At 32.6% G+C, this 27,673-nt stretch overlaps 1 protein-coding gene across 3 annotated transcripts in view; it reads left to right on the forward strand.

Moving 5' to 3' along the window:
- Positions 1-27,673, forward strand: part of LOC107163279 (cytoplasmic polyadenylation element-binding protein 2-like) — a 173,688-nt gene that overhangs the window by 97,665 nt on the left and 48,350 nt on the right. For all 3 annotated transcript variants that reach the window (XM_015510618.2, XM_015510616.2, XM_015510619.2), the window contains one exon: positions 20,203-20,247. In XM_015510618.2, the coding sequence (XP_015366104.2) occupies positions 20,203-20,247 (45 nt within the window). The remainder of the gene's footprint in view (positions 1-20,202; positions 20,248-27,673) is intronic.

The raw sequence follows: 27,673 nt of genomic DNA on the forward strand, positions 1-27,673 counted from the left end.
GTTGGCTGCAAATCGTTTATCGCACACATAGAAATCTATAGTTATTATACAACACCGGAGACTGTCAATGTCATACACATTTGCACGTCAATTTTGAGCTTATAATAAAGCTCAATTGTGGTTGTTACGACTTTCATTAATTTTTTTAAGTAATATTTTTTTTATGATCGATATATGTTGATTATACTCAATTGTATTATTTTTTAAATCAATAAATCCACTAATTTAGGTAGGATGTTAAATGTAGTGCTATGTTTAATTTTACCTTCATTTAACATAATTTTACACAGTAGATAATATTACTATCTATATACTTATCAAGGCAACTATACATACTACATTTAAATAAACATTTGTTGCACAGAAGTTAATTGTAAGTCAAATCAAACAGGTAGAAACTGGTAAATTTTTCTAAAATATAAAATATGATATATAATAATCTAATATAGGTACTCGTATCATTTTATTTAAGTTACTTTATGAAAATGAATAATAATAATCAATAATAATATTAATTGAAAACAAGATTAATCTTTGATCACCAAATGTTTACCCAGAGTACATAATATAAACAAAACTTAATATTATAATAATAGTTATAATTTATTTACTAATATTGGAATCTGTTTTAACTGTTCAGTATTTTTTAGTTTTTGTTAATCTATTATGAATCTTCCATATATTAAACTTAAATATAATATAATTGTATAAATATATTAATTTCAACGAGTTGATATAAGCTCAGTGGTCACAAATTTTAAATATGAGCCTACTCTGTCAAACATTTGAAAATAACAATTTATCTATATCACAAATATATGTGTGTGTAGGTACACGCACAAAACTGACGAATTATGACTCACCACTCGTTATCACGAGTAATTAGCGACCTATTTTATTGTCTATAAACTATAATATAAATATTATATTATAATCAGTGACTATTTTATGGCTTCGTCTTTCATATAACACTGTTGCAGCGTTTTATAATCCATAAAATAATTACGTACAATGGCATATTAATTTTATTTATAATGTACCTGTAAACTGCATGTTATGCATTGTTAATTATTAAAAAAAAATTGTTTGTGCTTTAAGAAAAAAAAAGTAGTTATTACTTATGTCCACTGTAGACGTCCTCGCCGGCGTGGTCGTTTTATCCGGCCGATTTAGTTTTACGGCGTCGTCCCGACAAAAATCAAACGTTTTAACTGCATGCAGTAAGTCGCGAATACAATAATATTGAATATTATAGTCGTGGGTGATGAGTGCAATAACAACAACAACAACAACACTTGTTTCACTGTACACGAACTGTGTACTACGCACTTACAAATTATGATTTATTGTTGAAATATTATATTTTATTTCGTTTCCACCGTTGCAGTTTTTCCGAATTCCTTATTTAACCGTACATGTGGTGTACTGAATGTCCAGATTTCCCGCATATCTAGGTCAAAAGATACACGGAGGTATACATAATAGTCATCAGGACATTTTCTGAATGGTTTTAAGGTTTCAACGATCCAGAAATATAGACAGTTTAATTTATGCCGTTTAAAAAACTGAGAGAGTGGTTCCAGAGTAAGAAGTTTTAAAATACGGTTACCCTGACGGCGTCAAACGGTGGAACTGCACGTCGCCCATAGACGGATAGTCGATAGAAAAATGTTTACAGTGATTTTAGAGAAAAAACTGAATCTGAAACAGTTTTCAAATTTAATGAACCCGAACCGAATCAAACTATTGAGAAATTGTACCTATAAATGTACATAATTTATAATATATTTTATTGTTTTCATATTGTTCACACAACTCAATTTTATTAGGTAATTACGATATCAAGTCTTCGGAGTAAGTAAACATCACATAGAATATTATACAATTTGAATTCAATATAGGCGCTCAACTATAAATTAAATTCAAACTAAACACGCAAAAAGTGTTCAATTCGAAATTGTATAAACTGTATAACATCACTATTATCATAGGCTTTTGGCGTTTTTCGCGGTAAATACCTTCTACGCTTTGACATGTCTGATTGCGTCAAAACGGTAGGTGTATCTCGTTTCGATTCAGCGCCGCCTGTGCGTATAAGGTCGTTAATAATTATTATTGTCACCGTCGACGCGGATGGGTGACCATCAATCACTCTCTCTCTTTCTCTGTCTTTCTCCTCTCTATTCGATCGTATTCATTACGGAACCGCCGAACCGAGATCGCTGTATAATACTGCAGCCGAGTACATATTAATGTCGAAAAATAAATATTAGTCGAGCGATGTGTGTTTGTCATAGTTCTGCACACACACGACCGTTTTTATTGTCATATTATACTACTCGGCTGCATTGTACCTACGCGCATAGGTATTATCGACAAAAAAAAAAAAAAAAAAAAAAAAACATAAAAATAATAACAAAACATAAAAACAACAAGTGCGCACCGCTCGGCTTGAACACTCGTGTACGGCACGGTCACACATAATATTATAATATCATATTATTGTATACGAAACAGAAACACACGCGGCCGAGTACGCACGTCGCGCTCGCGTTATCATCGCTACAGCAATTATTATTATCCGTCGGCAGCGGCGCGCGGTGGGACCGATAATACTACGTCACGTCTAGTCGTCATCGTCGTCGTCCACTTGGTGGGGAGGCGGCGGCGGTGGTTTTTTTTTTTATAATCACCATCGGCAGCAGTCGGCACGGCAAGCACACGCATTTTAGTATTTTACACACACGCATTGCACCGCCGCACGTCGTCAGTCAGTCAGTCAGCTCGTAGGCCGACGTCGATTTTCGTCGAATTATTATTGTTATTATTATTAATTTCGTTTTCCGAACCGACGGCAGTCCGGCGCGCTTGTGTGTCTGTCTGTGTGTGCGTGCGTAAGTGTCGCGTGTGTCGAAAACGCTCGGGAAATCTCCGGTTCGTCCTCGTCTTTTCCGATCGATTTCCACGATCTCGCACAGTGGCCGCCGGGCATATCGCGCGAGACACGTTTTAACCTCAAATATTAAATTAAAAATAAGAAAAATTCGAATTCCACGTACGTGAAACGTACTCGTTATATTGATAACGACAACAATAGTACCCACCTAAATAACAGTACGGTTATTAACTGTTTCACGCGCCGTTTCGTGTTTCTTTTTTTTTTTTTCTAAACGATTATCGGTTTTTTTCTCGACATCTCTTCGCTTCCTTTTTTTTTTCGGTTCTTACCACATGTGTCGCGCATAGGATAGTGCTCTATTAGTTTGACCGTCCGGAATTTCGCGTGCTACCCGTTGACGATAAAACGGCGTCCGCTCTTCCTGTCCAGACCGTCCGCTCGTCGTCGTCGTCGGCCATGAGCATGTTCCGGGCCTACCACCAGGGCAACACCGCCGCCGCCGCCGCCGCCACCGCTCCCGCCGTGGACACCGGCGCTAACCACAACATGGTATCGGTGCCGGGCGACTTGAGCTTGGTGTACCCGCACGCCGCGGCAGCCGCCGCGTGGAATTTCAACGTGTTCCACCGAGGTAACCACCGACCGCACCCCGCGTAACCGCACTGGTATCGCGAGCGCGTCACCCCGTGTTCAGGCTTTAATATTATTATTGTCGCGTATTAATTAACTATATTTGGACAGTGCCTGCCTAGGGATAACAACATCATATTCGTGCACCTGCGCATGCGTGTTTTTGGAAGGCCAGGCTCGGGAATCGGTCACGATGTCGGGTCTTAAAACCAACACATTTTGTGCGGCCTATTCGGCCAATTATTATTGGTACATTAATCATAATAGTTGAACCGATGTTGTATTTAATTGATAATAAGTTATATATTATAACCGACTGGTTAATTGTTATTGATTAATTTCAAAACACGTGTCAACCACTCGACCAGCAATAAGTACCCAATAATTTTTTTTTTCAGATTGGCGATCTGTATGACTGAATTCAAGCTAACCCTTGGGGCTTGGGACAGTGTTTGGTTTAGTGAGGACTAATAGTTATTATTGAAGCCTTTTTTGTTTTAATAATTCTGTCGTTCTGTTCTCTCAAAAGTTCATACTTATATTCTCATCATAACATACAATTTCATTGCTAGAACAGTGTTAAACTTTTTAGCATACCATTCAAAAATAGTTATGTCTTAATAAATAAAAATGAATATAAATTGTATGGTATACTATTTAAACTTAACTGGAGGTTTACCCGAAGGTGTTGTTTCCAGAATATTATTTCCTTCTTACTAACTCATAACATGTATAATTTTCATAAACAAACATATATATTTTACTCAATTATTTTTAATATTAGAGTGAGTTTACAAATTGTCAAATTTATGGATAAGAATTTTATCAAGTCTTCTTGAAAGGTTTTTTTTTTAATTTTAATTTAGTTACAAGTTAGGTATATGCAATATAAAATAAAATATATTTTTTTTCATTAAAACAGTTGATATTCACAATCAAGTCTTATCACTTTTATGCATGTTAACGTTTAAAAGTAATAGGTACTCTTGTCTTGCATTTATATTATATTTGTAAGTTTTAATGATCCAATCGGTTCAAAAGCACTTTTCTATTGATTGTGTTTTTCATCTAGTTTTTTGTTTTGAGTTTGACTTTTAGTTTTATAATCTACTTAAGATTTAACCGACGCGTAGTGTGTGCTGTTTGGAATCAATAATAAGTTTCAATAAATTCTAAATGGTATATAAGCATAGAGTGTAATACAGTAAAATACAATTATTGAAAAAATGAGCTCTACACATATATTTTAATACCTATTACGAATATTTATAGTGAAATATTGTTTTCGTTATAATTCTCTAATTGTTTTATATTTCTGTTCTTTCTAGTTTCATTGCACCCGTTTTTATTTTTTTTAGTACTATGCCAATTATATTTTTTCTACCCGTTCGTTTCGAACCGGTTTCGCTTTTTTCAACCCACTCAACCCCAAAAATCTGGACCTATATACGTTGTAATAATAATCTAGTTTTTATTCGGCTTTCCCAGACGATTCATTTCTGGACTTTTGGTGGCGAATTATATTACTATCATGGCGTCGGAGGTTGTGCTACCAACAAACACAACATATTAATATAATAGTCACTCACGTTATCGTCGTATTATTGGGGGGAGGGGGGGATAAAATCGGAAAACTGTCGCAAAAACCCGGCGTGCGTGATTCATACGTCGTGGTTGTCGGATACGCGCTATTGCCAATGGCAACGTCTGATCGCGTTTCAGTCTTTTTTTTTAATTTTGTTAACTTTGTATTGTTACTGTTATTATTATTTGCTTTATTATCTGCTACGCACAAATGATAACGCAACAATGTGCAATTGTAAAATAATATAATAGATCGAAAAGAGGATGTTCACATGAGTTGTCGGCCGCAATAATATTATTATCGCGTGCCGGCGTCCCATAATGATTGCAATAATTTTCCCACTTTCTCGGTGAAGACCCGTTTTGCTATGCAAACGAAATGCATTTTCGGTATAATATTATTATTTAAACACAAACCCGGCCTTACAAAGGGTCTCAGATTTTTGTAGTCGGATTTACAATATTAATATTATAATAACATTTGGCTCGCCTATTAGAATAATAATAATATGAGGAGCGCACCTATAGGATTTTATGAATTCATAATATTATTAGCAGTGACCAACGTGTTATTCCGCAACACATAACATTAAAATAATATAAAATTTGTTACATAAGCAATCATTATAATCGCAAATCTATCCAAGTATAAAACCGAATTAAACACGTTTTTTTTTTCCTCGCCAACAGTTTTTGTGTGTTTATTGTGCGTCGTCCGGTTCAAACTCTATAGTGCGCACGCTGTTTGGAATACGCGATTGTGGGTACAAGATTTGTGTATGTTTATGCCCTATTACAAAACGTCATATTATCATAATTGATATTATGCGTACAAACGTGCGTAGATAAGATAACGTTGTCGATATAATTAATCTTATTCGAGTAGAGGAAGTCGTGCCCCTGCTTGTGTGAAATGTACAAAAGATGTAAACCCATTTTAAAACGCTTCAAAATGTAAACATCGTATAGTCTTCACACTGGGCCTTGGATAATATTCTTGCCCTTTTAGTTAGTTTCATAGCGGGTCAGTTCGCTCGAATAATTTTGATATCATTATTTTTGATAATGGCCGCGAGTAAAATTATTGCTCCGACCGCAAACTCGGCATGTGGTACGCCCTTACGTTACCGTACTGGACTGTGACCACACACATACAACAGCTATACAGTCCACTTACTTACGTTATGGATGTTTTTGGAAATTGCCCACCGTAACGTAACATTTTATAACCCACTGTCGAACATAAATTTGTATTTATATTTCACCCTGTACTTTACAAACACCCCGCCTCTTCCGCCACAAAGAAGTTAATTGCCGTCTGTGCTTAAAATCTCTCTCCTTAAGTCCAATTCATATTTTTGGATCATTAGTGATATAATTTATGCGCGGAATAATCGTTATTATTAGTAATGCGGGGTACTTACTTACTTAACGAAAAAAAAAATAGAACGAAAAAACCGTTTTTTAATGTACAAAAATCGTTTTAACGTTGTACGCTTAAAATGTGCATAATGACTGTAGCGAGTTACTTATTTTATATTCGAATATTATGCGTGTGTGTGTGTGTGTGTATTGCTGTTTTGAAGAAAACGCCTTAAAAATATTTTAGATAATATAATAAAACACAGAATTTTTGGTTATTTTTTTTTTAACTTCAAATCGTTTGCGGCACGTTTCGTTTGAACGAATTATCCGCTAAGCATTCTGGGCGTTTATGGGTATGGTAAATCGTGTGTTATCAGTGAACATAATATTAATTTGACGCTTCAGTTTAAAATGCACACCACTATCTCATGTTCATTCCACGACACGTTATAATATTATTATTATTATTCACCCGGTCTGACCCGGCTTAATGTTCGCCACCGCGCCGGAAAAAATAACAAAAACGGTTTGTGGTGTCCGACATGTTTGCCAAAACATGTTGTTTTTATTTTTCGGTTCAGAATTACAATATTATTATCATGCTGTCGTGTTCCCGTGAGAGTTTTTTTTTTTAGTTTTATCTCCGAATTACATGACACTGCAGATGCGACGCGTTTACCGCGTGGTTTACGACTTCCACTTGCGGTTTCACGAATTAGTTCCGATACGTTTTTATAATTAAATTCCGTCGGTGGTTACGATAATTCTCAATTTGATATTACAATATATATATATATATAATTGTGTATATTATAGTACTATTTATATGTTCATCTCTTACAATACATACGACGCGGTTATCACCCACCCATCATCCCAGTGGCTGTTACTTATGTAGAGTACGGGATTTAAGTATACATTTCGTACTCTGTAGTAAACGTTTTCGCGAATACACAATTTTGTTTGCCCATCAGCCGCGGTACAGTTATCTGCTGCGATTGTTTTCTATATATTTTATATAGATAACGCTACTGTTTTTGAATCGGAATTAATGTGCGCGAATTCAAGACGCAGCTGCAGTAGTTTGTTGTAGTCGTATAATAGCGTGTTGATGTTGTGTAGGTATTTCTTGTTTCACATAATGCGATATGGAAATGCGGGGAAAAATCAATATGAAAACTTTACGTATTATACTGAATTGGCTTCAGATTTGTCTCGTGTGCTGCAGCGGTGGCGTGTAACCCCATCCGGATCCTAAGGCCGCAGCGGGAACGAGGGAAGGGAGTATATGTGAAAGCATTTTCGTGAATTTCAAAAGATCGATCATTATTCATTTATATATGTGTCTGCCTATATGTAGGTACGCCTTTTTACTTTTTTGTTTTGTTTACAGTTTCACATTTGCGCTCACGTTAATAAATCATTTCGTTTTTTATTTCCACTGTTTCACTATAGTAGCACTCCACCCTCCAATTTTAATACCATTTTTTCCCCTCCATCGATATATACCGTGAATAAATTGGTAGGTTACGGTTATAATTATTCAGCTAAGTGTGCATATAATAATATAGCTTTTCATATTTACCGTGCATGTGCATTTATATTATACCGTCTTGAGTGAATAGTTCTGCTGCAGTTGATGAATTGACATGATTTGAACGTATCTATTTACTGGCCTCAAATAGGTAATAAGTACTTGATACAACTATTACGAAATTGAAAATATATAATATATGATATATAGTCAACAACCTAATAATTATTGTAGTAGGTAAAAGTTGTTCCAAACGTACCTACACGAATTTTGTCATACATTGTGAATTTTTTCTTATGTTTTAATGTTTAATTATAAATTATTATTATTGGTACATAACTCTGATATTGCCGTTTTTGAACTTCGGTAATATTATAAGAAACACGAACTGTTCATTTCTATGTTTGAAAGTACAACGAGATAACAAAAGAAATAATTTTAGATCAACAATCCCATCAATACCGACACATCTTGATATAATTAAGTGCGTAGGTACGTTAGACCCACAAACTTTTGTTGAAATTAATTGGGTTTGGAATCAATTAAAATCGGGATTAGAATAATATACAATTGAATTCAGTACGTCTCATTCATTCCCTTTTCTCGTAGCCATTATTCAGTTAATATTATATCTCAGAAAATGTAATAAGTCATAAGACTTAAGTCTTATAATTATAAGTTTAAAGTTATAACTAACTAATTTGAATTATGTATGGTTAAATACAAGACAAAAAAATGCAACGATTTTTGTCTTTTATTAAATATATATATATATATATATATTATGTGTCGCAGACAGAGGATTAGTCTTTCCAAATGAACTTTTCGATGAAAAAAAACAAATGCAAATATTCAATTTGCTTATAACAAATATATATATATATATATATATAGAAAAATCGCCCAAAATCCCGGGAGGTCATACATAGTGACATATAGTTACTATTTGAACAAATATATTCAGCTGCAGGAGGCCTCAGGCGACCTCTCAGAAATTTTTCCTTTTCGTATTATAATATCATCATATGGTTGTAATAATTCATAACATCACATTTATAGAGTAAAAATAATAATAGAATTTTTGTACTACTTATCATAAGTATTAATATATCATAGTGTCTTGTGTTATATATATTATAGTTATACCTTCTGTTTTACAAATCCACCGTTTTCTACGGTAAATTGTTGAGCGAATGATTATTATTCTCAAATTTAGATGTATCAAAATCTAAATTCTATTGAATAATATTAGAGATATTTGAGTTAAATTTAACTTTGCGTACTAATACAAAAAAAAAATCTCGGGATTAAAACATTATTCGGCTCATCCTACAGCGCTAAATTTTAATATTATTATTATGCCACTGCTATAAAACGCTTGATGTACATATTTTCTGCTGTAATCGATAACAATATAAAGAGGCTCTAGTGGTGATGGTACTGGTACATAATATTCGAGATAATATTATAATGCACAACAGCGATACGTTCTCTATTGCAGTATATGTGTTTTTTTTTTTACTATTCAGTTTTAAGTGCAAAAATTACCATTTTTTTTTACCGAACAATGTACACGAGGTATTATAATTTTGAAGCGTTTGTAAAAGAAAAAAAAATATGTATATTTATAAACTATATTGAACGTAAAAAAACGAAACTGTACCGCGGCCAAGGGCATTCGATGCAAGGTCAGTCGTGTGCACGTCACGTTATTGCAAGTGTAATAATTGACAACTTGTGTGTATTTTATTTTATTCTCGTATATACGTACTCTCGTAATCTACCGTTACCCAACGACTGGAGCGTAATTTTGTCTCATTTTGTCTTCATATTTAAATGTTCAAGATACACTGGCATAATGTACATACATGACGTTATACACGCATTTCAGTCATTATACCGACAAAACCAATTAGTTATCATTATTTGTAATTGTTAAGGCACTGATGTGACAAGGTTTAATGTTTACAGCCGGCACATATATTGGCGTAGGAAAACCACACGTTTTAAATTCTCATTGCGTAACAATAGTTGTGTACCCACATATTGTTTGAGTTATATTTATGGTTGAACAAAAATATAAAATAATATTCAAAATGAATACTATAATAATATCATCATGCACTTACACATTTTAATGCCGGCTTAAATATAATATATTATCTATAAGTACCTAATTACTATAAATACCATCTCAATTTTAGATTTTATTTTTTAATTAAAAACATCTATACAAATAATACTCCTTTTTGCGGATCGTTGTGTAAAATAGCTAAAAAAACCAATGCGACTTACAATTTTATTATTTAGACAGTAAGTACTATTATTTTTAAGTATTTATAATAAGTGGTCGTAGCAATTCCAAAATGAAAAATGTAGATTAGCTACTTTCACTAACACATATTATGAGGTTTTTAAACTAGTTACCCAATTTACTACCGGTTACATATTATTTTGTAATATAGCTTATAAATTCAAAGTATTCAATTTATTAAATATAATTTAATCGATTATCTTTGGAATTTTGAAAATAATGTACAAGAAAAATCAATAACACTACCGATATACCTATTTTACTGTTCACTGGCCATGATGTGCAGATAATGTTTGATATTATTTTGGCCCAAACTATCTTCGAACCTATATATTATACACGCATAAATTACTTATGTTATTCTGCAGTTGTTTTATTCGACTTTTTATCATGATATTATTATTATTACTATGATATAATTGTTAATCGAACAATCATGGGAGAGTTTGGAAATTGACCCACAATTGATTAACCAACGTGTATAATCTACAATTATTATTATTTTTATTATTATTATTATATTGGGACTCACAATAAACATCACGACGAGCTGCAATAATGTTGATGTTGGTAGGAGGGGGGTAGTGAGACGACATCGCGCGAGTCGTACCTATGTGCATATTATAATATTATTATTTATTGTTATTATATCGAAACGTTGCCGACGGGCGGTCGCAAAACCGCATGCACCAACGACCTAGAATTGTTATTGTTATTAATTTATACAATCTCGTTTTAAAATCTTTTCGTACAGTATAACATGTTCAGCTTATCTTTCCGCAATAACGGCGAAAGTTTTTGAATACTCGCGGGCTTATGATTTTTTTTTATATCTATACACCGTAAGTAGGTACCGCGGATTACAACGTGTGAAATGTACGCGTATAGGTGATATGTTACGTGTTTTTGCTCATATATTATAATATGTTCTGGTTATTTTACACCATCAGAATATGTTTCCCAATATTATTATTATTATTAATTTGGTGAAACCTAATTGGGAGAACGATATTCTACATTGTAGAATCTAGTGAATCTACAGTATAAATCCGTGTGTCGATAAATAATGGTTTTATTATTTGTTATCACCACCTCCGCTGTACTACCGTTGACGTTAAGAAGTTTATGTACCAATGTCGGATCCAAGCTTGGTAGTCCGCAATACTGCAGCTACTAAATACTGAGTTCTTCTTGAAAATAATATATTTTGCTCTAATATATGAATCATTTAACGTATTGATTTCATATTTTTTTATGTTCGATAAAAATTAAGGTGAACTGAAAAAGGAAAACATTTCAACTAAGTAGGTAGGATCAGGAGGTCACGAGTTATGATAAAACCGAGTCCATCATAAGAGTTTGAAATCAACGGTTGTGCGTGTAATTTCTTAAGAGTAAAGTTTCTCTTGACAGTTTGTTCATTGTTCTTAATAATTTATTAGTTAATAATAAAGTTAGAAAATCTACGACAACCCTATAGGCCCCTAAAACAAACTCAGCCTTATGGAACCGGTGCATTGTACCCACTGGGTTTCCGCTAAATTTGGCTCTGCAGTATATCAGCACGCGTTATATCGGATAGTAAAATGTATTCCCCCCCCCCCCTGAGAAATGGTTTTAAATAAATTTGCAATATTACGTACCCCGCGTGTGTAGACGTGTGTTGTGTTTTTTGTCATTTCGCCTGTTTTAACCTTTCGTAATTTTTTTCGCGATTTCTCTCGACTGATCCGAAGACCCACTCTCTGGTGTCCGCGAATCCCGACCCGGTTGACTTGTTATTGTAACCGTCAGATTTGGCCACAGTTGCAGGAGCACAACATTATAAATTATGCGCACCCGTCACAGCGTAAGATTATCGTTTATATCTGCAGTTTACGAGCCAGTGGACGTATTCATCAGACGAACGGGCGTATGACATTATTGTCATTATTTGCCTTTGGAAAACTAATATGCTGCAGACTTAATATGTTCTATCGTGTCAGGATTATGTTGCCACGCAATTATTGTAAATGACTTGATAATTTACCGCACCACTGAAGTGTAGTTTAGTATTAATCGCCTTCACCTAGATAAGTGTAATGTGGAAACAAAACGCTTAGAAAACTGTCGGGTAACTAATTGCAGCTCGATGAACCGAACAACAGCGTATCATGTATATTATATTATATACTATTAAATATGGTATTATTATTTGTTGGTATCTTTAGCGTTACTTAAATATTATTATTACTGCAATTTTATAAGACATTATTTGGTGACAACTGATAATGCGACTGCGATATTGGTGCCCACTGTATGTATACTGATAGTTAACCTGCATTTGCTGCATATAGACCGCCTTTGAAGAAACTGTCTAAATTCCCCTTTGCGAATTCACAATTGCGGAAACGCAACAAAGTTACGAGTTTAACAATATTTTAATTTCACCTATGTGTGTTTGAAACTAAGACTTTGTGTATGGAATTTATGAGCGCGAAGTAGAAAATCGTTTGACGATTATTATAATCTCGTGCAATACATACATTCTGTTGACTAAACGCCGTACGAAAAAGTCAAATGTCATCGTCCACAGATGTTGTATATCTGTATCCCAGCGATAATACAATACTTAATCGTGTCAAGATGATATTCGTATAATGATATACGCATGTCTGAAAATTATGAAGAAGAAAAACGTAGCGACGGTGTTCGTCGCGTTATCTTAATATTTATTTTAATTTGTCATTGCAGTTTCGAAACGAGCAGCATAATATTTAAATACCATGGTAGGTATTATAGGTGTATATTATTATTATGTAAATAAGATCATTATATTATTACTGTGGAATTATTAACTCGCGTTCTTTTATTATATGGACGACAATTAAAACTAGTTAAGCTGGCGATAAATAATAATCGATAGTATAAGTAGTAACAACAACGACTAAAACTGGTTAAAAAAATATGATTATATACTTATCATTATCAGCTGGTTTAATTGTTATTGAAGTCGTTTAAAACGCCGTTTGTACGCATATGCAGGCAGCTGTATATTATCAATTATCATGTCGTGATACGCCCATGTACGACTGTGCGAGTTGCTATCTACAGTTTCGTTTAGAGAAAAGTGTGAACGATTTAGACAGAAAACGAATTCCAGGCGCAAGCAAACAATGGAATTAATGCATTACAAATATATATATATATAATATACACAGCACCTATAATATACTATAATAAGACTCGTGAGAGGAAGTACGAGGTTATCGACTCCTCGTAATATATTAGTGTATCAACGACAAGTCATCGACTGTAAATGCTAATGCCTTAGGTGACAAAATGATAAACCGCTGACGTCGACGGAGGCGGTGCAGTTGGCACGTATTATAGGTATACTAACAAATATAGGTATTGTATCCGCAACGGTATTTATTTTTTTTTCTCCGTTCATCGAAATTGAATCCGGAAACCTCGACATATTCTAGGTTTTTGAAAACGTGCGGGTTAAGCGATATTTTTACTCTTAAACAATTTCACAGAGTGAACGTCATAATAATATTGTAATAAAGAGATGATTAAAAAATACGATTAATTTGCATACTTGCATAGGTAGTGAAAACGTCGTCGACCTATCGTGAAAATCCAACACCGTAAACTGCTAGGCGTTGAGTTATCAATCAATCAATTATATATATATATATATAGTTATTGTCTGCAATAGTATTAATTTTTTTCCCCACTAGAAATCGAAATCGAAAACCCCAACACATTCGAAATTTTCGAAAACGTGAGTTGAGTCATATATTTTGGGGTCCTGCAGAGAATCTTTTCGCAAAGAGTACAATACCATCATAATACTAATATAATAATATTCCTAGGCAGTTAATAATACGGTCATTGATACGATTCGTGTGTAGATATTGTATATACCTGATACTTGCAGGTGAAAACGACGGCGACGACGACCTACCAAAATCGACCAGCGATAATCGAGAACCGTAAGCTGCGCATTGAGTTGATAGGCACATAATAATATTATAATCTATGCGCGTACAGTCGTGGACGGATGCAATGGTATAAGTGCATTGATTATAATGTTATTCCGTACCTAATATTATTATCAGCGTCGGACAGTGTTTAAGTTCGGCGTGGTTTGATACTATTGTATTCACGATTCACGTGCGTACATCACTGAAATGCTTTATAATTTACGATTGGCGGTCACTGTCCACGATTGGTCAGAGGGATAAGTTAATATTGGCCGTTACGTTATACTATTATAATGTATTATATTTGTTTTGATGATTTCATGATTAATTTGGACTAATTAAACCACACAAACGCAATACGCGCTTGATATACAAATTATATCGATTCGAATCGGTTGATTTTAATAATGTATTATAGGCTATAAGTATACATTGGAACAAAAAACAGAGTGGAAAAATAATTTTAACTTCAGTGTTGTAGAAAATCTTAAAATTTAATTTCAATGATCATATTTGGTTGACTTCAATTTTCAGAAGAAGACTTCGGCCGATAACATTCATTTTCCGTTTATTAATGTAATTTAAATGAAAATAAACAAAAATAGTCTTTATGGTTTAATTATTATCGTAAGTAATCGGTGGCGCAAATGTTAATACAGATGTAATGGTGACGCTACACACATATTTTTTGTCTCCGTCTTACAAATGCGTAACACAGATAACGTTCTTAGCATCAATTTTCATTATAGGTCGATTCTCTCTAATTTTTAAACTAACGGAGCTAAACGCGATCTGCTGAGCATAAATTTGCCATGTTATGCACTCGTTAAAGTTAGATGGAGACAAAAAAACTATGGTTGTGTAGCGTCCTCTTAATTCTCAATGAAACTGAGAGATTCGAGTGTTTGAATACAAAACATATTATAAATAATATTGTAATAAACCTACCCATAGATTTGGCGGGATCTTCCCGCATAAATATTTGTTACATAAAATGAACATTTTCAATACGTTTTTTCGCGCTCAAGCTTAGAGCCTCCAAAGCTCACCCGCCACCGCATTCGATCAACTGCAGCGTTTAATGTATTTATAATTGCAGTGAAGCGATTAAATACTCGCTTATTATTACTTGCTATTCTATACGTACATAATAATATGTATATTGTATATCGTTATTATATTTTCGATTCCGCACAACTCCGTCCCTAAAACATCACAAAATTTAATCGTTTTTAACAACATATTATTCGTTTAATATAGATTACGATCGGGCCGCATATCGGATGGTTCGTTTGTGTATGTGTGTGCGCGCACGTGTCGTGTGGGTTAGCTGTGGGTGTGAGCTCTGCAGCATAAAACCTTGAATAGTTTAGCTCATCATAGTTCGAAGGTCTGGAAAATGTACCGTGTATGATTTAGACGCGGAGGTTGGACAACGAGACCATCATCATTGGGTCTTAGATGTTAATGGTGTATAACTCTATATAGTGTATTATTGTATTTATGTATACCTGTATATATATATCAGTAGTCCCCATATATGTGTATCTACACACACACACACAGTGGCGTGCGCAGGAATTTGGTATGGGGGGGGGATGTCATAAATAAAAATGTATTATGTTTATGTTGATGAACTAGAGATCCAAAATCCACTCGTTAGAAGACTAAAAAAAAGCCCATGGGGGGGGATATATCCCCCATCATCCCCCCCTGCGCACGCCACTGCACACACACACACATGTATACGATAAACGTCGAAAGGCCTTTTGTAACGTATTATTATTCGTTTTGTGTAATATTATGCACCTATTTACACCGCCACTACCGTCGTCGTTTGATGCACATTATTATAATGAATAAATCGCAAGTATTGAAATTTTTACACATAATATGAAATCGTTAAACGATATAGTTATATAGTTTAGTGGAATATAAAATATTGTAATAAAAGCGACGTATAGTGTCCGCATAATAACACATCGTAACATTGTGTTTATATTTTATATTATATAGCTTATAAAGTTTGAAATTGTAATCAATTTTGATGTACTCCACATTATCTCATTCCACGTTATATAATGAATATAATATGATTTACGGCGATAGATCCTCGTCTGACGGTACGTGATAAATATAATGTTTTACTTTTTATGTTTACGATCAATTTGGTTTATACTCCTATGGTAGGCTCTGTTATATAATAAAAAATGATAGATGATTACGGAAAAAACCACACGATCGCATCAGTTTCCGAGTAAATTGTATGTATAGAATATAGATTATAGACAAATTCAGCAAATCAATAGACAATCATAATAATTGTGTACTGTTCACAACACTATGACGGACACATATCATCTAAATCTACTGTGTACCTATTATACAAAACAAAATTTAACAATTATTTGCGAAAGTGTTACGAAACACGTTTTTGTTCCACACTAAATTTTCCTATAATAATTATACAATATTTATGCATGATATATTCGTATTGTAAACGTCCAGTCGCATTGCATCGCATCATCAATCGAACCATATTATTTGATGATTATCATTCTATGTCGATGCGACTCTCGAGTGTTTAGCGTTTTGTTATTTTATATTTTACATTTAACTTTTTGACGAAACAGTTTAATTGAAATTGACTAGTTTTTAATTATGCATGCAAAAGATTTTTACTGATTTTACCGGAAACTATAGCAGCTGTACAATAACAACAATAATAATATACTGTCCGTAAAGCTATGTCAAGCGGCAGCAGTTAATGCATTACTAATTCAAACAATTATTTATGATCACGTATCCCGAGAACTCGCTTCGACTTCCTCTAAAAAACTAGATTTATTCATTTATTAATAATGATAATAATAAATAACAATCGCCATTATTGTCATATCGTTATTGTTATTATCATTATTATTATTAGACGTTATCGAACTGCTGTGTGTATACCTACTGTATTTTGTACGCAAATAATCGTACAAGAGAAGATTCGCCGTGAATAAAATACGTATATATTTTACACGGGCGTATACTCGCAGTTTTCCGGAGAACAATAAACATGTCAAATAATTTATGAAACACTCGGAAACTTTCTCTGTGTCGCATTGTACATTGCGTGCATTGCAGTTATTGTACTGTTGTTATTATATACGTTTTGAAACGTATCAGCGGTTTGTTTCCAATTATTATTACCACACGCAATACAAATTAATTTATTTCGGAGGATACGTCGTAAATCACCGGACTCGGCGATTGCCATAACATTGTGCTCTGCTGCAGGACCGTGCAGGTATTCTGGTGTGATTGTATTGCCTAAAAAATAATGCGCCGAAGCTGTCCAAAACCTAAGACTCGGATTAACATGATAATATTAACGCAAACCAGAGAGAGCTCAACGGACTGTCAGGCAGCAATAATGCCCGGCACACTGAGAACGATGCATCCAAATTGCTATTTTGTCTACTCGGCCGCAGAATATGCGCCTCTTGTATAATATGGATGAACTGTGAGAGCTTACAAATATTAGATCGAAGTTCAATTCAAACAAGTCATATGCGCATCATTAGGACTCGCCACTGTAAAATCGACGCCGACAGACTGACTATCATCTATCTATTTCACCACCTGCGAACATATTCGACTTAAAAAAAGGTTCAAACAAAGAGTGCTCAAAGTATTTCTCTTCCGTATTTCATCAACCAGTGCCTTGGACTGAAATCTAGAAAATCCGTGAAACCATCGACAACTCGCCGTCCTCTGATTGTCTTAACATATAATATCGTGCAGGTATTCTTATTGTAGCTAAATTGCTAAATACCTAAATAATTATTTCACCGAAGATATTATAAATTGGAATGACACTACCCATTCGCAAATTAGGGAGGTAGAATTGGGGAAGGGGCGTAGCAATTCTCGGTATACTAAAAAAGTAAAAACGTCACATCCTCAGCGCTATAGTGTACTCTCGGTCGCACAATATGCTTCTCCAATATTGGTATAACGGTGAGCTTACAGTACATAGTCAAATTCAATCCATCCATGTGCACTGTCTATACGATATACTGTATAATCGACGCCGACAGATTGCTCTCGGTTCTGTACAATATTTTACCGCCGTAAGCGTTTGAGGTCCTCTTTCAAAAGGACATTATAGAAGAACTCTACGAGACTACGAAACTCGTGACAGGGACCTATATGGAAAATTGACATCCGTCTATTGACACTTAAACCATTATATTTGACAACGTGGGAGATTCACCCTATAAGAAGTATTAATTGTTCATACAGTTTTTAAGACTGCCATGTGACATACTTAAAAAACTGTACCTAGCCTGTTTTTCTCGCATTATACCACGTACCTACGATAATAAATAATAATTATAATCGAAGCAGTTGCCTGATGGCTATGATGTGACGATTTCGGCTTTCATCTGCTTGGCTATAATCATAATATCTACTTGATATTATCTTTTTTTTTGGTATACCGTGGGCTAAAATATTATTCTTATTTTCTTGTTTACTATCATTGTTATTATATATTGCTGCAGTTTATGGTTCTCGTCGTTGTCGTCGTGACGATATTGTTCGTTCCGCTCGTATCGCTGAGATTTGTTTTGTTTTACTAAAACCGTTTATAACACGTGCACAAGAACGCGCATAGTACTACAGTACCTATATATGCATAATATAAATGTGTATTACACAAACAAACCGACGACGGTATCAACAGCACAAACCATTTTATTATGACTTACAATGTCTATATTAGTACCCACTTACTCGTCTGCAAAATAAACACGAAATATTTTCGACAACATTAAACTATACAGGGTGCATGGCTTGGTCGTATTTGGACTATTTTATCCAATAGATATCCAGTTTGCGACATGTTTATTATTTTTTTCGGATATGATAGTAAAATAATTTTAAAAAAAAATTCCCATAGATATTTATAAAATTACTGAAATTCCAATGAATAAAACGAAACAAACACTATTTGATCTGATAAATTAAGATTTTCCACATACGTTGTACGTAATATAAAAATATGACACGAGGTCGTTGTAGCGCGCGTTTCTGTCGAATTCGGTCCTCGTGGCGCATCTGGAAAATATGAGTACTTATGTGACATTACATTTTATTTAAATAAAATATTCCAGTGATAAAAGTTACTACTCCTCCAGAGATAGTCGCACCCTGCAGTGTACGCATCGTATAAGCATAATATTATATTTAACATTTCTAAATGGTATAAAATTCAAAACCACATAAATAAGTGTATGTACGTTTTATATTATTCCCGAGTGGCTGCGTGGCATATATTTACAGCCGAAAGTTTAATCGCTGCGTATCGATAATCGATATGCAATATAGTACTGGCCGAAAACGTTCACGCTCGTAAGACTTCAAATCCCTTTGGTTTTTTTCCACGACAGCTTTTAAATTGTTCGAACACATTGTTAAACTTACTGCTTATTACGTGACGCGCCAGCACAAAAAGGTTCGTTTTAACAATATAATAATATATATAATACGTATAACTGCAATGTGCTTGTGTATGACCTAGTAATATTTCTCTTAAAAACGTGATTCATACACCCAATAAATACAGACAAAATATAATGTTAAAAAGGTCACGTTTAAACCTTTTCGGAAATCAATGTACATTATTATTATTTTAGATTACCTACGTTATTTAATAATATTATTATATTGTATTAGTATTGCGCGCTGTGCCTACTTATATACATCTGTATATAGAGAGAGTTAGAGAGATATTATAACTGATTTTTTTCGTGTGTACCTATATTATAGACAATTTACAATAATTTATTAACACTTTATCAATGTTTAACTAATAACTAGTAGATAAACTAATAAAAAATATATTTTGTTTCAGGTTTCATCAACTCGAACACTCTACATTCTCTAGCTCACCTACATGGTAAGTGCATTTTTCATTTTTTTTTTTTTTAGAAATAAACCACAGAAATTGAGTATGAACAGTTTTTAACGATTTTACTTTATCTCCGGTTTATTGATAATATCGTAGTATGTCGTATACACGCTCATTATCATCATCATAGCAGGTTTAGCAGTAAATAGATTTTCCAGTTGTAAATCATACTGTTTTTTGACAAGGTCTCAATTATATTATACGTGCTAACGATACAAAATGAACTTCTCTGCCGTCAGTCAAATATAATTATAATTGACACATATTGTCTCTCCTGAAAATCCCTATATATACAAGTTAAACGAATATTGTTCTCCTATAAATTATAATATTATATAATAATTTATAATATCCATGTACCATCATATCTCAGAGTTTCGTTCTACGCATTTTTCTCCTTCGTTTTATTCGTTTATGCGTCAATTAGCGATTTATTTAAATTATTTTTATTCGTCGCCTTGCATTTTTATTATTATGCGCCGAAGGTCATGTCGATATGATGAAGTATTAATAAACTGTTTTTGACTTACTGACGGGTTCCGCGATGTAGTTTCTGTTCTTTTTATTTGGCTTGGCTTGGTGATAATTTTAATTGGTTTTAATACGTGGCAAAATATTTTTATGAAACTCTTGAAACTCTTGAAACTATTGAGAGATTTAATTAAATCAAATTAGAAACACATTCGTATATTGTTTTAATAATGTGTTTTTAATTGGTCATAGGTATAAAGAATTTAGCTATTTCAATATACCTTATATTCATCATTATTTATGATAGATACAATATATAATTATTATTAATAGCTTGTGTTTGCTATATCATTATTAGTACCAATAACATTTATCGCAATAGCATATTATTTAATATTCATTTGAATTTTACCTACCAATATGGCAATATATGTATTATCAGTTTTATTCGATGGTACTTGAAATTATTTAAAACTGCAATTTCAAAAATATTAAACTGGCTTTTTTTAAAGCTATTATTAGTCTTATTGATAGTTAATGTATATTGAATGCTTTATGAATCATTAATTTTATTACATTATAGTTTAAATAGCTTATTTATGTATACATTATTTATCCAATAGGGTTTCGTCGTTAATTGCATTGCATGTTCATCTTATCAGTTTCTGAAATATAGGTACAAGTACTTATGCTATTCAGGTCATTACTGCTTATTTTTTTGCTAGAGTTAAAACATAAAAAATAACCCAAAGCTAGGTATTATTTAGGCACTAGCTATTATATAATACCTACATATAGCTTAACAAAAATGTATTTTGTTATTTGTTGTTTTTGTATTTACTTTCTTTACTGTAAATGCCTTTTATATATTTTTTTACGTATAACTTGTATTTTACCAAGTTGAAAATTTGTGACAAGCATGACATTTTTTCACATCTACAACGACTATGAAAATCTGCTTACGTTAAGAAAATCTTTATCCATTGCAAAATGTATTATGTATAGGCTTGTCAAGCACCACTCCTCCGCTGTATCTAAATACCTTATGCATACATGAAAAAATCTTTACCGAAAAGATTTTCATGATTTTTGACGTGAACAGCAACGTGATTCCGAACTGAAGTTTACATTTCGTAGTTATTAATTTTTACTGAGTAAAGTTAAATGATGCTTAAAATTTAATTATATATATAATCGTTTAAAGCGCCAAATAAACACATAGCAATAATAATTAAAAACAGTGTTATTATTTGTATATTTCTGTAAATTAATAGTAACAGAATACAGCTTTAATATAATCACTTTTTATATTACTTTTTTTTTTAATTTTTATTGTTTACTTTTAAAGAGTTCAAATTATTATTTAATCATCATTTTGAGTGTATAAGCATGATGTAGACGTTAATTTTAATTTTATAAATATTTTATGATGCTTGTGTCTCTAATGGGGATTTTAACCGATGTTGATTTTGTTTTTCAGGTATCTAAATAATTATGTTTAGGTACCTTCCACTTGATCATTATGACTTTATGTTTTTTTAATTTTATAATAAACCTTAAGTCGTTATTGTTTTAATTACATACGATTAGAGTTTTTTTTTTTTTTACTAATTATTATGTGTTTCGTGTATTATTGTTCCGTCGCGCTCGGCTAGATTGTTTTATATAATATACGAAATAATTGGATAATCACTTATTTCATTTCCCTGCGAATTGTATGCGCCTTACGTGGAGACTGTTGTCGTATTAAAATATAATGAAACGCAATGCGTGTATATGTCCTTCGACGATTTTATCACCTAAACTTATGCAAATTAATGGCAATAGTTAATCAGGTGTATACATTTAATATCGTGTGCAGCATCTGAACGTTTGTTCGTGCAGTGACCGTTGCGAAGTCATAGGTAGTATAGTTGTGAGGTCCCATCCGTCGCCTTAACGCATAACACATAACACATTAATACACGCGTGTTATGTAATGTAATAATAGATACTTTGATCAAATTATTTGTTCGTAAAATAGACTTAACATACCCTCTGAAACATCCCATTCGACGATCCCAGATGTGCAGGCGCTGAGAGTTTCAAAACGGAATAACATGATTGTATATTATACATTCGATTACCGTCGTCCGACAACAGTTTTCCGACGTCGTCATTTATTTAGATGTATTTCCACGGACCGACCAAACCAGGCCGCGGCACGCACGCGACTTTTTGAATCAATCTCTTTTTGACCCGTCGCATTCTCTCGGCCGACAAAACACTTTTCCTCAAACAGCGCATACAAAACTCGCATATAATATGTGTGTGTGACGAAAAGACGAATAAATCTGGGAAAACGTCGCCCGTCTTGCATTATTCATTTTTTTCCCTCCCCCCTCGCTCGTCGGTGGCGGAAACCCCTCTTCATACCCATCCACGAGTCATTCGACTGATCCCTGCGAACGCGACTTCGATTTTCTAACGAACCTCCTCCGCCGGCTACAGCTCTCCTGTGTTCGTCGCCGTCGGTTTTAAATAACATTCCGAATTTCCATCGCTAAAAAAATACAAAATAAATATAGACATCGATATTATTACGGTTGCGTTAAAACGCAGCTATAGACCCCGCAGACGGCTTTGTTGGAGTGTATTATATCTATGTATATTATGAGCGCACTGACACGCCACCCCGTCGCCGCCCGCTCCGTCCCGACCGTTTTATTTAATATGTATATGTCATTATTATTATAAATTTTATAACGATTGCCGTTTCACAGCCGTTTAGTTACGGTCAAAGTGGTTAATCAACCGTCGTGAATGAATTGATTATACCGCGGGGTTTTAACGGCCGTGCTCGTACCCATGTTGGAATAATAAAATAATATTATGCATACAATAACGCGTTATATTATTATTATAATATTTCCACGGGACGACGACAGCGCACAGCTAGTGTAGCGTAGTAACAGCGGTGCTACGCGAAACCGAACTGGTCGCCATGACGTGATGTATGTATTATTTTTTATCATAATAATTTACATTGTGTGTGAAATATAGAATATTATAGCGCATACTAAATTATTATGTCACCGAAAACAACGGCTACACGGCGTTACCACGAGTATCCGTCGTAATTAAAACCCGCAATCGGAAATCATAATAATATACAATATTATGTGTGTGGTATAACTATTAATAATATATACATCATAATAATATACTGTACAGCTATGTAGAGCTGTCCTGTACGGGCGCCAACGACCCATCGGACCCCGTAGCCGTTGAACTGTGTTGTCGTCGTGTGTAAATAATAAATTACAATAATAATAAATTATGTTCCATAATACATAGTGTTCCATCATGTATGATCAATATTTTTCCTTCGTCTAATTAACATTGATAAACATCGCCGTAATGACATCCGAAATATTTATGTATACACACCTGGAGAAGGAATACTTCCTGCCTCGCGCACACTTTTAATTTCCGTTTGTCGTGAAACTCTTTAGGCAAAAAAATATCCAGTGGCAAACTTTTACCAAAAACAGTTTCAATTAACATAAAATGTGTTTTTTTTTTATTTTGTATTGGGGATTCGTTGTTTTTATAAGTAAAAAAATCTGTCCCGTGAAACTCTTTTTAGATTACAATATTTCAAAGAAGATGCATTTATATACTAATATACAATCTTCGTCGTTAATTAACTACGTAGGTACCGTCTATATTTTATTCAACTGCTTTGTTACCCATTTTAATTAGATTTAATTAAATATATATACGACATAGGTACCTTAAATTACAAATCACAATATTCTACACGGTCATGGCTATTTGGGCTATGTTGGTATTATTATATAATTAATATTAATTTATTAAAGTTGTACGGAACATTTTTATACAAAAAAATTCTGAGCAAGTACCTGTTATGATAAGTAGACGATAGATTAAAATATAAAATAATATCTGTTTTACATTGTATGTAAAACCATTATTAAGGAATAAGCGACTGTTATCCTTAGTACATAAAGCTTTAATGACTGGAAAATATTTGTTTGAATTTCAATTGATTTATTAAAATTGTCCCAAAAAAAAAATAAAAATATCTACCTATCTGCTTAATAATTTTTAGTAAAAATGTAGTTCGTATCGCCACAAGACACTTCTTAAATGGTATTTAAATACCTGCACTTAAAAATCCGACAACCACGATAGACAGCGATTAAGATGATGTTCTACATTATTGGGTTTTAAAACTGCTTTGCGAATTGGTTAGAGGTTTTATATTTTTAATAAACGACGAATTTAACTTAATTTAAATATGGATAAACGCTCTATAAACTATGGTATTAAAATTATACGTACATATTTATAAAGAATTTAATGTCTATTTTTTTGCGCAAAGTATTATTTTCTATTTTAAAAATTTTCTTTGAAGTAATGTTATGTGGGTATTGATTAATGAAAATGCAATTATGTGTTTCACGTAATGTGCTGATTAAAATTGAACGACATTAAATAGCACTGTCTAGAATTGGGCGTGTATATTATTCAAACGACTATTTTCATAATGTTATTTATGTATTTATGTGTATTACTATATTATTATCTAAACAACATTAGAAAATAAACAAAATGTGACAATTATTGTATTTAGAGGGCTCTGACCTCTCTGCTGTATATAGTGTCCACATTATCATTACGTTATACCACCGTGAATAATTTTAATTAAAGTAATCGCATTGGGAAACACATAATGTATTCGATATTATTATAATATGCAGGCTACGGTGACAAATGGCGGCTTCGCAGGTCTCTTTGTTTCAACAAGTTATATGCACTGCTTGCACGCAGAATGCAGATAGTGTATATTAGGCTCTTATTAGTCTTATTACTTATTAGTCCCATCTGGGACACCATATCACCATTTATTGAAACAATGTACACTCGTTCTTTTGCTCACAAACTACAATAATATAATTATCAAAACCACCTATAAAATAAACGTAGAAAAATGAATCGTCATAATAATTGAATTATTGTCGCCCGGAGTAAGATATTTGTTTAAAATTATATTATTTTAATGCCATGTAACGGATGTTTTAAAGTATTTTTTGATTCGGCGTGTTTTTTTCTCTGCAAACCTGGTCAGATCATTATATAGAGTCATAAAATATACTAATTAATCGATTATTTGTCACAATCTTATAAATTATAGCATTAACAAAATATATAGGTATTTATATCGTAACTAAAATATAGGTTAAACGATTTCCTTTATTTACTAATTAGTAATTATAATAATGATTTTAGACGTAAAAGTGACTTGTTAAATTATTATTTACGACACGAATTATTATCGTGAAACTAATAAATCGTAATGAAAAAAAAAATGGAATTCCTAACTACAATAATAAAGTAATGCAGTCAATGCTAACAATATCATACCGTTAATTTAGTATGTATACAGGGTGTCCCAAAGAGATCTGACATTCTGACAAATGAAATAACTTTTGTTCTAATCAATATTTTTTTTTAATTTCTTTTAAATATAATCCATAGACACTTGCGCTACATTTTTAGAATACATTTTTTATTTTTAATACTGAAAATAAAAAGCTTAAAAATTGATAAATTTTTTTTTGAAATATTCAATACAGCCAATTTGTAAATTTGATTTTCAGAAAAATTTATATGGTAAAAACACTTATTGAAGTCAAAAGTCTGATTTTTAAAAAAAATTTTAAAGTTCAATATTTTTGTTAGGTAAATTATAGTAATTTATAGTTTATACATCACATATTATTAAAATAAATACAATAAAAAAATAATTAGATTTTAACATGCACTTATTTAAAAATGTTCTTATAAAATATTTTTAAAAAACTTTATTATTATTTGAAATTACAAGGTTTCTAACATAAACTAGATCGTAATTTACTTAACGAAAATATTGATATTTAAAAAAATTGTAAAAAATTAGATTTACGAATTGGCTGTATTGATATTTCGATAAAAAAAATTTATCAATTTTTAAGTTTTTTATTTTCACTATTAAAAAATAAAAAATGTATTCTAAAAATTTAGCTCAAGTGTCTATGGATTATATTTAAAAGAAATTTTTTAAAAATATTGATTAGAACAAAAGTTATTTCATTTGTCAGAATGTCAGATCTCTGTGGGACACCTTGTATTATAAGTTGTTTATCGTGTGTGTGTTTAAATTTGCACGGTGGTAGTAGATATATGGATGTGCACCGGTGTGTGTGTGTATGACTAGTGAATTCTGAAGGCAAAACAGATGCAATTGCAAACAGTGTATTATATTATTTTATGTATACAGACTACAGAGTGATGAATCATCAAGCATTCACGTCTATTTTTTATTTTATTCAGCAATTCAATTATTTAAAATCTGTTTTTGGAATTTTTAAACGTGTGCTAGAAGATTATATATTTTCAAATTCATGATATTGTCTGTAGATAAAAATGTACGTCTTTTTTCTGTAAATTATTAAACGGAAACATGAATTTTTTTGAACATCATCTATTGATGTAACAAACTCAACATTTAACTAGTTTTGAGCCATTTAACTTTGTATAATATGCCAAAGTTAATTATAGGTTCATGGTTATGATTTGAAAAATAATATATTGGGGCTATGGTGTTTTGAAGATTTTACTAATTAATACTAATCAATCAACATTTATAAGTTATAAATATATGGTTAGTCCAAGTAAGTTTGAGTTTATATCACCATATGACATTCTTCATCTATTATAGTACAAATATCTCAATAGTTAAAAAATATTATATATGTTTAAAAATTCCGAAAACCGTAATTTAAATAAATTCGTTATCAATGAAACTTAAAAACAAAATTGAGGTTTTGATATACTTCTTAGTGGATTACCCTGTACACAATGTGTATAATATTATTGTTATGCGAATGCCGTTTTG

This window comes from Diuraphis noxia, unplaced genomic scaffold (genome assembly GCF_037042655.1).
Source record: "Diuraphis noxia isolate RWA-SAM2 unplaced genomic scaffold, SU_Dnox_SAM2 contig0002, whole genome shotgun sequence".
Lineage (NCBI taxonomy): Eukaryota > Metazoa > Arthropoda > Insecta > Hemiptera > Aphididae > Diuraphis > Diuraphis noxia.